Source organism: Podarcis raffonei, chromosome 2, assembly GCF_027172205.1.
Source record: "Podarcis raffonei isolate rPodRaf1 chromosome 2, rPodRaf1.pri, whole genome shotgun sequence".
Taxonomy (NCBI): Eukaryota; Metazoa; Chordata; class Lepidosauria; order Squamata; family Lacertidae; genus Podarcis; species Podarcis raffonei.
The window spans coordinates 117,301,909-117,315,802 of record NC_070603.1 but is presented as its reverse complement, the minus strand read 5'-3'; the positions used below and the strand labels follow the sequence as shown (position 1 = coordinate 117,315,802).

Genomic DNA, 13,894 nt, shown 5'->3' with positions numbered 1-13,894 from the left:
TGAACATCCCCAACCTGATCCCCCTCAGGCCCACTTTCAAGGCCTGCTATGAATGGGATTTCCGACACCTTAATGGATTCTCAACTGTTTAGTAGGCTCAAAGCCCACCTTACGTATTTTTTAATTGTGTCCCTTCCATGTGGATTCTTTGATGTTTAATAAGGGTCGATCTGAGGCTGAATTCTTTCCCACAACCTGGGCATTTATACGGTTTCTCTCCTGTGTGATTTCTCTGGTGTCTCACAAGGTGGTGGTTGTAAATAAAGCCTTTCCCACACAGGGAATACCAGTATGGTTTCTCTCCAGTGTGGATTCTCCCATGTGCTTTAAGTTGCGAAGGTCTGTTGAAGCTTTTCCCACACTCTAAACATTTATATGGTTCCTCCCCTTTGTGGGTTCTCTCGTGATTATGAAGACTTGACGTCTGGTTGAAGCTCTTCCCACACTCGGAGCATTTATATGGCTTCTCACCGGTGTGGATTCTCAAGTGGACAACAAGATTTGATTTCAGGCAGAAGCTTTTCCCGCAGTCCGAGCATTTAAAGGGCTTCTCTCCAGTGTGGATTCTCTGGTGTCTGCTGAGGCTCGCTTTCTCACCAAAACCTTTCCCACAATCAGAGCATTTATATGGTTTCTCTTCCACATGCATCCCCTCATCTGCAAGGTGGGTTTGGTGGTGCTTAATAAAGTAAGATATTTGCCTGAAGCTTTCCCCACAGTTTGGGCATTTATATGGCTTCTCTCCAGTGTGGGTTCTCTCGTGTTCCTTAAGGTTCCCAGCCTGGCTGAACCTTTTCCCGCAATCTGAGCATTTATAAGGTTTCTCTCCTGTGTGGGTCCTCTGATGGGCAATGAGATTGGAGCTTGTGCCCAAGCATTTGTATGGCTTCTCTCCCGTATGGAACCTGTGGTGGGTTGTGAGCTCAGATATTTTCCTGAAGCTCCTCCCACAGTCTAAGCAGGCGTATGGTCTTTCTCCTGTGTGAGTCTTCTCATGCTCTTTCAGGGACCCTAAACGGCTGAAGCATTTCCCACAATCAGGGCATTTGTAGGGTTTCTCCCCGGTGTGGATTCTCACATGCAAAACAAGACTGCCTTTGTGGCTGAAGCTTTTCTCGCAATTGGAGCACACATATGGCTTTTCTCCTGTGTGGATCCTCGCGTGAGCAATAAGGTTTCCTTTCTGATCAAAACTCTTGCCGCAATCCAAGCACTTGTATGGTTTCTCTCCCGTGTGGATTCTGTGATGTCTAACAAGTTTGAAGTGTGCGTTGAAGGATTTCCCACAGTATAAGCACTGATATATCTTCTCTTCTTGGGTTCTGCCTGAGCTGTTCCCCAATTCAGTCTGTGCCTCTTGCCCCTGACCTTCGTGGCTTCCCTCACAATCTCTGATTTCACTTTGCCAAGATTTACCTCTGCTCTTCTCCAAACAGTTTTCCTGTTGCCTCCACGGTCCTTGGGGACTTTCAACAGCATCTGGAGTTTCGGAAACATTCCCTTCAGGGATTCTCTCAGCTGCACAGAATTCCCCTTGTTCAGAGGCTTGCCATGGATGATCTATACTCTCAATTGCGCTCCCCTCACCTGATGGGAGAAGAGAGAGACTACAAAGTGAACACACTTTGTATACAGTCCAGCCACTAGTCTAGGTTAGATTACTCCAATGTGTTCTATGTGGGGCTGCTTTTAAAGACAGTTTGTGAGTTATTTGTGGTCGCAGCCAGTATGCTAGTTGGTGATCAGCTGAAGGAATGGAATGTGACCTGGTAATATCCAGACAAGCACTGCAAAGACTGAACAATGGAAGACAGTAATGAACTCTCCCAGCACATTCGGGTCTGAAACAACAATGCATATGAAGGACTACACAAGTGAAATGAATTTTATAATCATACGATGTAACAGAGGCGCTGTTTTTTAAGGGGGGGGAGTCATCAGCTGCAAGAATGAACTAGATGTCGGAATTCAAGCGAGCAGAGCCTCCAGCTCTTAGGAATTTGGCCACCCTCCAGGTGCCCGGCTTGAATTCTTGTTTACCTCCCCTGCCAGCGTCTGCCGGCAAGATCAAGGGAGGTCTCTTCGGCGATCCTTTTCAAACGTGAAAAGAACACACCACTCCTCCCCCTCCCATCTCCAGGGGGGGGAATGAGACAGACAGAAATATATTTACATGTCTTTATTCCTGTCTTTCAGCAGTACAGAGAAACATGTCTGTACACTCTGATTCCCAACTGCAGAGTGAGAATAAACTCCACCCATGTACTTCCAGTACAGGGTCATGTGTCACTCTGAGCTAACATCCGGCGCTCAGAGCAGTGAATAGACTGTCTCTGGTTCCCACGGTACAATCCAATAACATCCACATCCTGTTTACCATTCCTGCCACCTGGTGCTTGCTTCTGCATTGCTCCTTTTTCGTAACATCCTCCCCCAAAAGAATCAATGCGTGTTGCAGCAAGCAAAGCATGATCCAGAGAAGAAAACAAACAGTTGTTATACACATAACACTCCCCTGTTGTTTCAGTTCCACCCTTGGAACTCCCCGCCACTGGTTTCCCCAGTGTACCTCTCTGGTTGTCTGGTTTCCAAGGAATGAGTGCATCTGCATTACCTTGGCTAGCAACTCTCTGTTGTGTCTTTGTCTCTGACTTAGACACAGCTCCAACCTGTCCTCGGTTGTTTACAACAGCAACACATGCAACAGCTAAGTTAGCAAACTCTTTTGAGTACCTCTTGGGTGGTTGACCCTTTGTAACTCTCTCAGACCTACGTATGAGGTGCTGATCCTCTCTGCTCACTGGTCCAGTCTCAGGACTCTTTGGAGAACTAGTTCCAATGGTAAACAGTGGTTCATCCTTCAGTTGTGAAGGCCTATCTATTGTGTGAGACTTCCTCTCAATGACTGTGACAACTGAGCTCTCCGAGCTATCAGTGTCATCACTTTCATTACAGCTGTAATCAGTAAAATCATCATCATCTGAATCGTCCTCAGTGGGAAATGTGTGTACTATCACTCTCTCCTGTTCAGGAGCACTCTCTAGAAATTTTGTGAGAATCACCTGACCAGATTCAGACAAAATTACTCTGTAGAGACCCTTTTCATACCCCACAAAAATGCCTCTGGCATTCTTTACTCCACCTGGAGCTTCTGTTCTCACATGAGACCCAAAAACCTTGAAATGGGCAACAGAAGGTTTTCTGTGGAACAGTTTCTCAAAAGGAGAACTTCCCAACTCTTTTGAAACCTTTCTCATTTTCGTATAACAGAACGACATTAGAGACTCGGCCCAGTACTCATGTGGCAGATGTGAACTTAGCAATTGCGCTTCCATCCCCTTTTGCAATTCTTTGTTCACCCGTACACAGACACCCCTGTTCCACGCTTCCGCTGAAACAGCAATCTTGTGTCTGATCCCCTTCTTCTGCAGGAACCTTTGGAAATCCTGTAAAAGAAAAATCTGCTTCTCATCTGTGAATAGACAATCAATGTTAGCATCATGCATACTCTTAACTTTGTCACAAAACTCCTGAAACCTCTCCAAGGCTTCCTGTGGCTTTCTCAACACATAAACCCAGACATAGTTAGAGAAATGATCCACACACACAAGATAATATCTTGCATTGCCTCTAGATGGTTCTAGAGGACCAATCACATCAGCATACACCCGCTGAAATGCTCTGTTGACCCCGGTCTTCTTCTTGCTCACACCTGCAAGAGAAACTAGGTTAGACACAGATGAATTACATTCCATGTAATCACTTTGTGCAAAAGTCAACAAATATAGTCCATCCTTCTCTCTGGCCGAAAGAAATAACTCTCCATCTTTGTAGATCTTGCAGCTCTCAGCATCGTAGGACAGTTTCAGTCCTTTCTTTGCAATCTGCGAAACACTCAGCAGATTGAACTTCAATTCAGGAACCAAGTAAACATTGTTTATTGTCAAGTCCAGACTCTTAAGATAGACAGTCCCCACGCCGGCCGCTTCCAGCTCCTGACCGTTGGCCTGTTTCACAGCGAAGCTTTGCTTCTTAAACGATGAAAAGAGCCCTCTGTGTGGGGACATATGAACTGTAGCTCCCGTGTCAATAACAAACGAGTTCCCAACGTCTGGCGTGGTTCCTGTCGCCATCAAAGCTTTTCCAGGTTTCACCGAAGTCTTGGTGTGACCTTTGCCTGACGCCTCAGGCTTTGCTGAGCGGCCCTTCGCTCCTTTAGGCTGACGTGGCTTCTTGCAGTTCCGCTGAAGATGCCCAGCCTGTCCACAATTGTAACATCGGACAGCGTTCAAAGCTAGAGCTTTTTCTCCAGTAGCTTCATCTGCGGGGGAATTAGAACTCTGTTCCTCCCTCCCCCTGTCCTTTTCTTCCAGTGCAGCAAGTCTGTCATGTTCATTCAATACGACGGCAGTCACCCTTTCCGCGGTCAAATCGTGAGCGGGGAGGGAACCAAGCTGACTGGCAACGGTTTTGTAAGTCCGATTTAGGCTGTTGATCATCATGAAGTAAAACACTTCCTCCTGCAGACGGAAATTGCGTTCCACCATCTGCTGGCGCAGATATTTCATCTCCGTCAGGTGCGCTTGAACATCTCCATCAGGCGCAAGCCTCAGATTGGTCAGCTTCTCAAAATACAGCAACGCTGAAGAACCAGCATCCCTCTGATGTGTTCTTCGCAGCATTTCCCAAATTTCCCGCGCATATTCCAAACCCTGAATATGCAGCAATTGGTCATCTGACACACACAGAATTATAGCCGTTCTGGCTTTCAGATTCTGTGACTCCCAACCTCGGGTTGGTGCTGCTGGGATGGGGTTCTCAATCACGTCAAAGACCCTCTGATTCTGCAGCAGGGCCTTCATCTTTATAGACCAAGATGAATAATTGTCATTAGTGAGGGGAGGGGGATAGGGCAAACCTCCCGCCTTCTTGGAATCCATGCTGAATCCAAGGGTCAGTTTTCTCAAGCCAGCTTTCACCTTCACGCCAGTATACTCCAAAAGTCTCTGTTTACTACTTCACTGGCAGGCAAACCTTTGGGCTGTTTGTTTTCAAAACCCTTGCACAGCTGCGCAGATACACTTTCGATTTCCCAGGCTCTTTTTAGGCCACTCAGTAACTTAACAAGTGCTGGCAGACGTTGCCTAGCAACCTGCTCAGGACGGAATTCCTTATCTAACCACAGGAATTCCTGGTATGCAAGCTTGCTCTTTCAGAGCTGTTTTTCAAACGCAGCTATTGTGAACCAGAAAATAAGCCTTTCTGCGTTCATTTTTTTCTAGCCCGAAATGCAGCATACCTTTTGAGCATACACTCCTCTCGGTGTCCAGCTTGTCTGTTCAGCTTCTGGCTGCAGGCAGACGCTTTTCTTTATCTCCTTAGGTGCAGAGGATGGCAACGATTCATCGACCTCTCACCTCTCATGCAGATTCACATAGATCAGATAACCATCGATCTGCTACCAGATGTCGGAATTCAAGCGAGCAGAGCCTCCAGCTCTTAGGAATTTGGCCACCCTCCAGGTGCCCGGCTTGAATTCTTGTTTACCTCCCCTGCCAGCGTCTGCCGGCAAGATCAAGGGAGGTCTCTTCGGCGATCCTTTTCAAACGTGAAAAGAACACACCACTCCTCCCCCTCCCATCTCCAGGGGGGGGAATGAGACAGACAGAAATATATTTACATGTCTTTATTCCTGTCTTTCAGCAGTACAGAGAAACATGTCTGTACACTCTGATTCCCAACTGCAGAGTGAGAATAAACTCCACCCATGTACTTCCAGTACAGGGTCATGTGTCACTCTGAGCTAACATCCGGCGCTCAGAGCAGTGAATAGACTGTCTCTGGTTCCCACGGTACAATCCAATAACATCCACATCCTGTTTACCATTCCTGCCACCTGGTGCTTGCTTCTGCATTGCTCCTTTTTCGTAACACTAACAACATGTGAAGTGAAGGATCAATTGGACACTCAATAAAAGATGATGTGGATACAGGAGGAAATGATTGACATATGTTTGCAACAGGAGCAGGAAACCTGATATTTTAAGAAATTGTATTAAATTAAAGCAATTTAGTTTGATTTGTAATAATCTGGAAACTGAATAAAAAATAAAAAATAATTTGAAAAATAAAGACAGTTTGGAAACTACAGCTAGTGCAGGGACCCGGAGGACTGAATGTATTGCACAGATTCTGGCCCGACTGGTTTTCCAATAGTTTCTGGGTTCAATTCAAAGTGCTGGTTTTGAACTACAGTGGTACCTCGGGTTGCATACGCTTCAGGTTACAGACTCCGCTAACCCAGAAATATTACCTCGGGTTAAGAACTTTGCTTCAGGATGAGAACAGAAATCGTGCTCCGGTGGTGTGGCGGCAGCAGGAGGCCCCATTAGCTAAAGTGGTGCTTCAGGTTAAGAACAGTTTCAGGTTAACAACAGACCTCCGGAACGAATTAAGTACTTAACCCGAGGTACCACTGTATAAAGCCATAAACCCCTCCTGATATGAACCAGCCTGTATCAGAGACCCTTCTCTGTGAGCTCTAGCCATGGAGCTACTAATTGCCACCATGAGACCATCAGAGGGCAGGGAAGCAGCAGGTCTGAAGAGCCTGTGTGGTGTTAGTGTTAGTGGTTACAGTGTTAGACTAGGACCTTGGAGACCAGGGTTTAAATCCTTACTTGGCCATGAAGCTCACTGGGTGACCCTGGGTTTGACTCTGCCTCTCTCAGCCTAAGCTCCACCTCACGGGGTTGTCATGGGGATTAACTGAAGAAAGGGGGAACCACCTTAAGCTTGGAGAAAAAGGTGGGATATGCAATAAATAAATAATGCCTGGTTCATATCTGTTAAGAACCCACTCTGAACAGCATATTTTCTTTCCATGCTGTTACAAATGCTATTTGCAATGGGTTTCAATGCTGTTAGGTTTCTGGCTGAAAAGCAGGATAAAAGTGCAATTAAATACAGTGGTACCCCGCTAGACGAATGCCTCGCTAAACGAAAAACGCGCAAGACGAAAGGGTTTTCCGGGTTTTTTTCCGCTTCGCAAGATGAATTTTTCTATGGGGTTGCCTCGCAAGACGAAATTTTTTTCGGGTTCTTGCGATTTTTTTGCTTTTTCTTAAAGCCGCTAAGCCGCTTATCTGCTAATTGCCGCTTATCCGCTAATCCGCTAAGCCGTTAATAGCCGCTAAGCTGCTTATCTGCTAATTACCGCTTATCCGCTAATCCGCTAATAGCGGTGCTTCGCAAGACGAAAAAACCTGCAAGACGAAAACACTCGCAGAACGAATTAATTTCGTCTTGCGGGGCACCACTGTATACCGTAGATAAGTAAGTCATTTCCCTAGCTATGCAGCTGTTTTGCCACTAGGGGGCACACTGATTTAAAACAGAGAAACCCTGAAGAATTGAAGGGATTTCCTGAGAAAGGGAGCTGTTCTTTCAAGACCAGCTACAGGCTTAAGTTTCAACAGATGCCAGGCAGGGACTTAGCCTGTGCACCACCACCCAGCTCTAGCTCAGAGAGGAGATATGCACCAGCCAGATCATCCTCTGTACACCAATAGGCCAGAGATGTTCAGGTGTTTCCTGATGGCCCCTATAAAAACTCCCAAATCAGCACTCAGACAAAGCAAGAAGACTCTGCTAGCTACGGACTTAAAGCTGTGTACACACCATGCATTTAATGCACGTTACTTCCCCCTGGGAGCTGTAGTTTGTTATGGGTGCTGGGAATTGTAGCCCTGAGAGGGGTAGACTAAGGTTCCCAGGATTCTTTGGTGGGAGCCTATGTGCTTTAAATGTGTGGTGTATATGCAGCCCAACTTTCGCACTCTTTGTTGCCTAGTTCATTGGTTCGTGAGTGTCCTAACTCAGCTACTGCTAATTTATCTGCTGCTGCTACAATTAGTAATGATTATTCAGTGATTTGTTCTACAGTGGTATCTCTGGTTACGTACTTAATTCGTTCCGGAGCTCCGTTCTTAACCTGAAACCGTTCTTAACCTGAAGCACCACTTTAGCTAATGGGGCCTCCTGCTGCTACCACACTGCCGCCACGCAATTTCTGTTCTCATCCAGAGGTAACGTTCTTAACATGAGGTACTACTTCCGGGTCAGCGAAGTCTGTAACCGGAAATGTTTGTAACCCGAAGCATTTGTAACCCGAGGTACCACTGTAGTGTATGTTTTTTTAATGGATTTGCTTTTTTATGGATTTTATGAGCTCTTATTCACTTGCTTTTCCTGTTAGAAGGGGCGTAGAAAGGGGGGTGCGGTAGGTGCGGTCCGCCCCAGGTGTCCCCACTGAGGGGGGTGACAAAATGGTGGGCGGCACACACCGCGGGGCCTCCTGGGAGTGACGTGGTGGCTTGGGGCCCTGCACTGCCTGAAATGGCAGCGTGCAGCTTGTGTCTGCCAGGTGGACTCCATGGGCAGTTCAGTGCAGTGCCCCCCCTGCACGGGTCGCCATGGCGCCCCCGTGGGCGGACTGACCTACCGCTCCGGGTGCTGAAGCAGCTAGTTACGCCCCTGCCTGTGAGCCGCCCTGTGCAAAGGGTGCCATATAAATCATGTAAATAAATGAGAGAACTGGAGCCACATCTGACACCAGGATGTGCTGGCCATGTTTAAAGACTTATTTGGCTCCATGACAAGTCAGAGAAAACAAGATTACAGCATAGCAACTAAGGGACTAAGTTTACAATTCAGGGAACACCCGTTCAGACTTTGCCTCTGTCACAAATCCGTGCCCCAGATCTGTAAAATGGGGATAACAACACTGATTTATTTATTACATTTCCTCCAAGGAGCGCAAGGTGAAAAACATAGTTCTCCTTCTCACCCATTTTATCCCTCACAACCCTGTGAGGTAGGTGGGTCTCAGCATAAGTGACTGACCCAGCTTTACGGCTGAGTAGGGATTTGAACCTTCGTTCCCCAACACTCTAACCCAGGGCTTCCCAGACTTGGGTCTCTAGCTGTTTTTGAACTACAACTCCTATCACCCCTAACCAGCTGGACCAGTGGACAGGGATGATGGGAACTGTAGTCTAAAAAGAGCTGAAGACCCGAGTTTGAGGAAACCCTGCCCTATATGATTGCTTAATCCTTGGACGGTGCCTGGAAACTTTTAGGTGAAATATATGTCACAATAACTACAACTATTAAGAAGATGCAATAAATATTTCCTGAAGGGCCAAAGGTTTGAAAACCATCAGTTCCCTAAATTTAAGTGGCAACTGTGGGATTTCTCTTACCTTGCTCCTCTTCCATTTGGCCGATGTTCAAGAGCTTGTCCTCGTTTTTAAGGGCTGCAGGGTCAAAGAGACCATCCTCTTCTCCAGCGTGGGTTTATCGTGTATGTTCCTGTACACTCATCCCTGAGGTCTGCCCGTTCCCACAGGTTGTAGGCCTCAAGGAAACTTTGCCCTGGACCCTTTGGGGAAAGCACACAAGCTCACAACCTCCTTCATCAGGGTGGGGGAAAGGAGCAGGGCAGGGACATCTCCTCTATGATCTTATACGCAGTGCTGTCACCTGGTGAGTGGCAAGACAGAAGACGGCATTACTAATGAGATTATATGGCTCTATCTGTGCTATCAATACCTACCAGGGCCAGGTGATACAGTTGTACCTTGGTACGCAAACGATTTGGCTCCCAAACACTGCAAACCTAGAAGTGAGTGTTCCGGTTTGCAAATGTTCTTTGGAACCTGAAAGTTCAACACTGCTTATGTATATTTCAATTGAGTGCAGGAAGCTCTTGCAGCCAATCAGAAGCCACGCTTTGGTTTTCAAACATTTTCAGAAGTCAAACAGACGTCCGGAATGGATTCCGTTCGAGAACCAAGGTACGACTGTATATTGATATATTGTCTAAAACCAGTTTGAAGTCCATATTGTGGTTTTGGTTTCATAATTTTTGACGTGGCAATATATTGTGAATCACGATGTGTGCGCTCGTGTGCTATGCAAAGATCACAACTTGGAAAAAACCGTGAAGCCAGCCAATGCCTCTACATAGCTCCATCCTTATTTCAGACATTGCAATATCACAATGTTTAGCCAGTGATATATCGCAATGTTGAAAGCCAGTTATCACCCAGCACTAATACCTACTAGCCAGGATGGCTCTTCTCTGCCTCCACCGTTGAGGGCTGCAAATGCTTCTGAATACTGTTAGAAGTGGGTCTTGAGACCCTCAAATTAATATCTGAACAAAACTGATGAAGCAGCGATTTATTGATTACAAAACGTTCTCGCAAGAGCAGGGGTCCAAAGTAGGCACACCTGGTTTTGGCAAATCATTAGCTTATATTCCCTATACCCAAAGCGCAGGTTCCCTCCCTTGTTGGGAAGATTATTTAAATATTGTATTTTCCTCAGAAAATACAATCTTTATAGCCATATAAGGTAATAAGTTACAACCTTGCCAGCTGATTGGGGGGATTGGGAAGACAGGTGTATGCTCTCAGGTATAAGAATGCTTGTTTACGTGTATTGGGGCCGCCAGTCTTTGGAAAGTATTCCACTGGCTGCCTCTGCGCAGATCTCAATAAAACTCTTTTCTCCGAAGAAGTTGCTTCCCTGGTGCTTTTGTTCTCTCCTCGGTCCTGGGGCAAGCGGGCAAATGAATCCCCTGTAAACTAAGGCTTCAATTCAAGTAAAAAACAATTCCACCTTTCCATCACATTCTTTCATTTGCTTGATTCCCGGACCTCCTGAAACCTTCCTTTTTGTATTCCAATTTAATTTGTTAGTTCAGCAAATCCTTCCCCTCTTTACTTATCCTAATCTTTAATCTTAAAATAATGTAACATTAGATTTTTGTCTATTAATAGTCTAATTTTTTCATACTCCTTATAGCATTGTAACTAAAAACCACATAACTTTTCATCCAACATCATTCTAACATTCATTAATTTTACAATATTTCTGTAAGTAGTCTTCAAATTTCTTCCAATCTTCTTCCACCGACTCTTCTCCGTGGTCTCGGATTCTGCCGGTCATTTCTGCCAATTCCATGTAGTCCATCACCTTCATCTGCCATTCTTCCAGAGTGGGTAGATCTTGAGTCTTCCAATACTTTGCAATAAGTATTCTTGCTGCTGTTGTAGCATACATAAAGAAAGTTCTATCCTTCTTTGGCACCAATTGGCCGACAATGCCCAGGAGAAAGGCCTCTGGTTTCTTAACTCTTAGGTTTTTGGACTGATTTTGTTTCTAACGAAAGGCACAATTGCACATGCTCTCCAGCTTTTAATATATGAAAGTTAAATTTAAATCAGGCCATCCTATATAAGCATACCCTCCAACATTACTCCGATTAAAAATTTATTTCTTAAAAAAATGTTTAGGGGTACAGTGGTACCGCGGGTTAAGTACTTAATTTGTTCTGGAGGTCTATTCTTAACCTGAAACTGTTCTTAACCTGAAGCACCACTTTAGCTAATGGGGCCTCCTGCTGCCGCCGTGCAATTTCTGTTCTCATCCTGAAGCAAAGTTCTTAACCCGAGGTACTATTTCTGGGTTAGCAGAGTTTGTAACCTGAAGCGTCTGTAAACTGAGGTACCACTGTACTAACATTTTGACTCAAGAAAATCACCATTTCAAATGGGGGGGGGGAATAAATACAGTAAATGAACAAAAGTACAAAGATTCACAAAACGTTTAGGGGCATGTGTACCCCTGCGTCCCCTAGAAAAAAAGCACTGATGATGATGATGATGATGATGATGATTATTACCCTGCCCATCTGAATGGGTTGCCCCAGCCACTTCTGGGCAGCTTCCAACCTATAAAAACATAATAAATCATTAAGCATTAAACAGTTTCCCCATCCAAGGCTGCCTTCAGATGTCTTCTAAAGTGTGGATAATTACTGTATTTTTCCATCTATAAAATACCCCCATGTATAAGTTGCCCCCTATTTTGGGGGACTCCGGTTTAAGAAAATGGGGGGAGATAGTATCCGGGCCAGTCGTGTCTGACTCTGGGGTTGCGTGCTCATCTCGCTCTAGAGGCCGTGAGCCGGCGCCGTCCGAAGACACTTCCGGGTCACGGGGCCAGCGTGACGAAGCTGCAGCTGGTGAGCCTGCACCAGCGCAGCACACGGAAACGCCATTTACCTTCCCGCTATAAAGCGGTCCCTATTTATCTACTTGCACTTAAGAGTGCTTTCGAACTGCTAGGTGGGCAGGAGCTGGGACCGGACGACGGGAGCTCACCCCGCTGTGGGGATTCGAACCGCTGACCATACGATCGGCAAGTCCTAAGCACTGAGGTTTTACCCACAGCGCCACCTGCGTCCCGTACCTTTACCTTTAGTATCTGTGTATAAGACGATCCACAATTTTGAACATAATTTTTTAATTAAAAAAACCCTAGTCTTATACATGGAAAAGTATGGTACTTATTCTCTTTGACTTGGGAGTGACATAACACATACCCTTTTAACATTTGTCCAATGAAAATAGGGGCGTCCTAAGGAAAAGTGGGACATTCCAGGATCAACTCAGAAACCAGGACGGCTTCTGTGAATCCAGGACTGTCCCTGGAAAATAGGATCTGTAGAAATAGGGCCACCCTTACAACATCCCCTCTTTCTCCATGAGCATTACTATTTGACACCCCCTTTCTTTATGCTGGGACGCGGGTGGCGCTGTGGGTAAAAGCCTCAGTGCCTAGGGCTTGCCGATCGAAAGGTCGGCGGTTCGAATCCCCGCGGCGGGGTGCGCTCCCGTTGTTCGGTCCCAGCGCCTGCCAACCTAGCAGTTCGAAAGCACCCCCGGGTGCAAGTAGATAAATAGGGACCGCTTACTAGCGGGAAGGTAAATGGCGTTTCCGTGTGCTGCGCTGGCTCGCCAGATGCAGCTTTGTCACGCTGGCCACGTGACCCGGAAGTGTCTCCGGACAGCGCTGGCCCCCGGCCTCTTGAGTGAGATGGGCGCACAACCCTAGAGTCTGTCAAGACTGGCCCGTACGGGCAGGGGTACCTTTACCTTTACCTTACCTTCTTTATGCTACACCTACACCACACATTTACACATCTTATTTATTAATTGCATTTATATCCCACCTTTTTTCTCCAAGGAAGAATCCCTGCCTCCACAACAACCCTGCAAAGTAGGTTAGGCCAAGAGGCAGTGACTGGCCCAGCTCATAGTTGAGTTAGAATATGAACCCTGATCTCCCAGGTCTGACCCCAACACTACACTCCAGCCACCACACATTTAAAGCACTACTGTACTACTTTCAACAGTGATGGCTTCCCTAGAGAATCCTGGGAGCAGTAGTTTGTTGAGTGTGCAGACGGGAGAAAGCTCCACTTGAGGTCTGGTGCACAGCCAAGTCTTTTTATCACCCGCCAGCAGCAGCAAGTGACACCAGAGAATTCTCTAACAAGCAATTGATCGAGCAAGAAAGGTTGTACGGGAATCTTAGGTTCCCTCACCCCCTCCAACATTCCTGACGAAAATAGGGATATTCCTCACCCCCCTGCAACTGACCCTCCTCAACCCCCCAATTTTATCTAATGTTATTCTTTGGTAGATTTACAAAAAGAAAAACACACACCAAGAAATAGTTTTTTGAAAAGGGCAAGATTAGATGCGCGTGCACATAGCATTTTGGTTAAAAATCAAGACTCTTTCCATTCCACTCTGCTCCCCCTTTCTTCCTGCCCTCGGCGTCGCTGCCTATGCCTGCACCTCGGAGCCCTTTTTATAGGGTTTACACACAAAGAAATCATATAAATTATAGTCAGAAGCTCCTAAGCATCTGCAGAGTGTAGCTGGCAGAAACCCATTGGATACAACTCTTTGTGATGCCCGGCCTGCACCTTGATGTGTCAGGGCCCTCGCTTTTTACTCAAGTTCTGAAGCCTACA

At 46.2% G+C, this 13,894-nt stretch overlaps 1 protein-coding gene across 3 annotated transcripts in view; it reads right to left on the bottom strand.

The window, feature by feature from the left end:
* LOC128409047 (zinc finger protein 135-like) overlaps nucleotides 1-13,894 on the bottom strand; it is a 31,463-nt gene that overhangs the window by 1,471 nt on the left and 16,098 nt on the right. Inside the window, exons 2-3 of one of the 3 annotated variants that reach the window (XM_053379232.1) lie at nucleotides 9,264-9,543; nucleotides 1-1,587 (exon numbers count right to left, since the gene is read on the bottom strand). The exon at nucleotides 1-1,587 is cut by the window's left edge and continues 1,471 nt beyond it. In XM_053379232.1, coding sequence (XP_053235207.1) covers nucleotides 110-1,587; nucleotides 9,264-9,279 — 1,494 coding nt within the window. In that variant the 5' untranslated portion in view covers nucleotides 9,280-9,543 and the 3' untranslated portion in view covers nucleotides 1-109. Of the gene's footprint in view, nucleotides 1,588-9,263; nucleotides 10,336-13,894 lie in introns of those variants that run through there. The other 2 variants (XM_053379235.1, XM_053379233.1) reach the window with 2 other exon arrangements.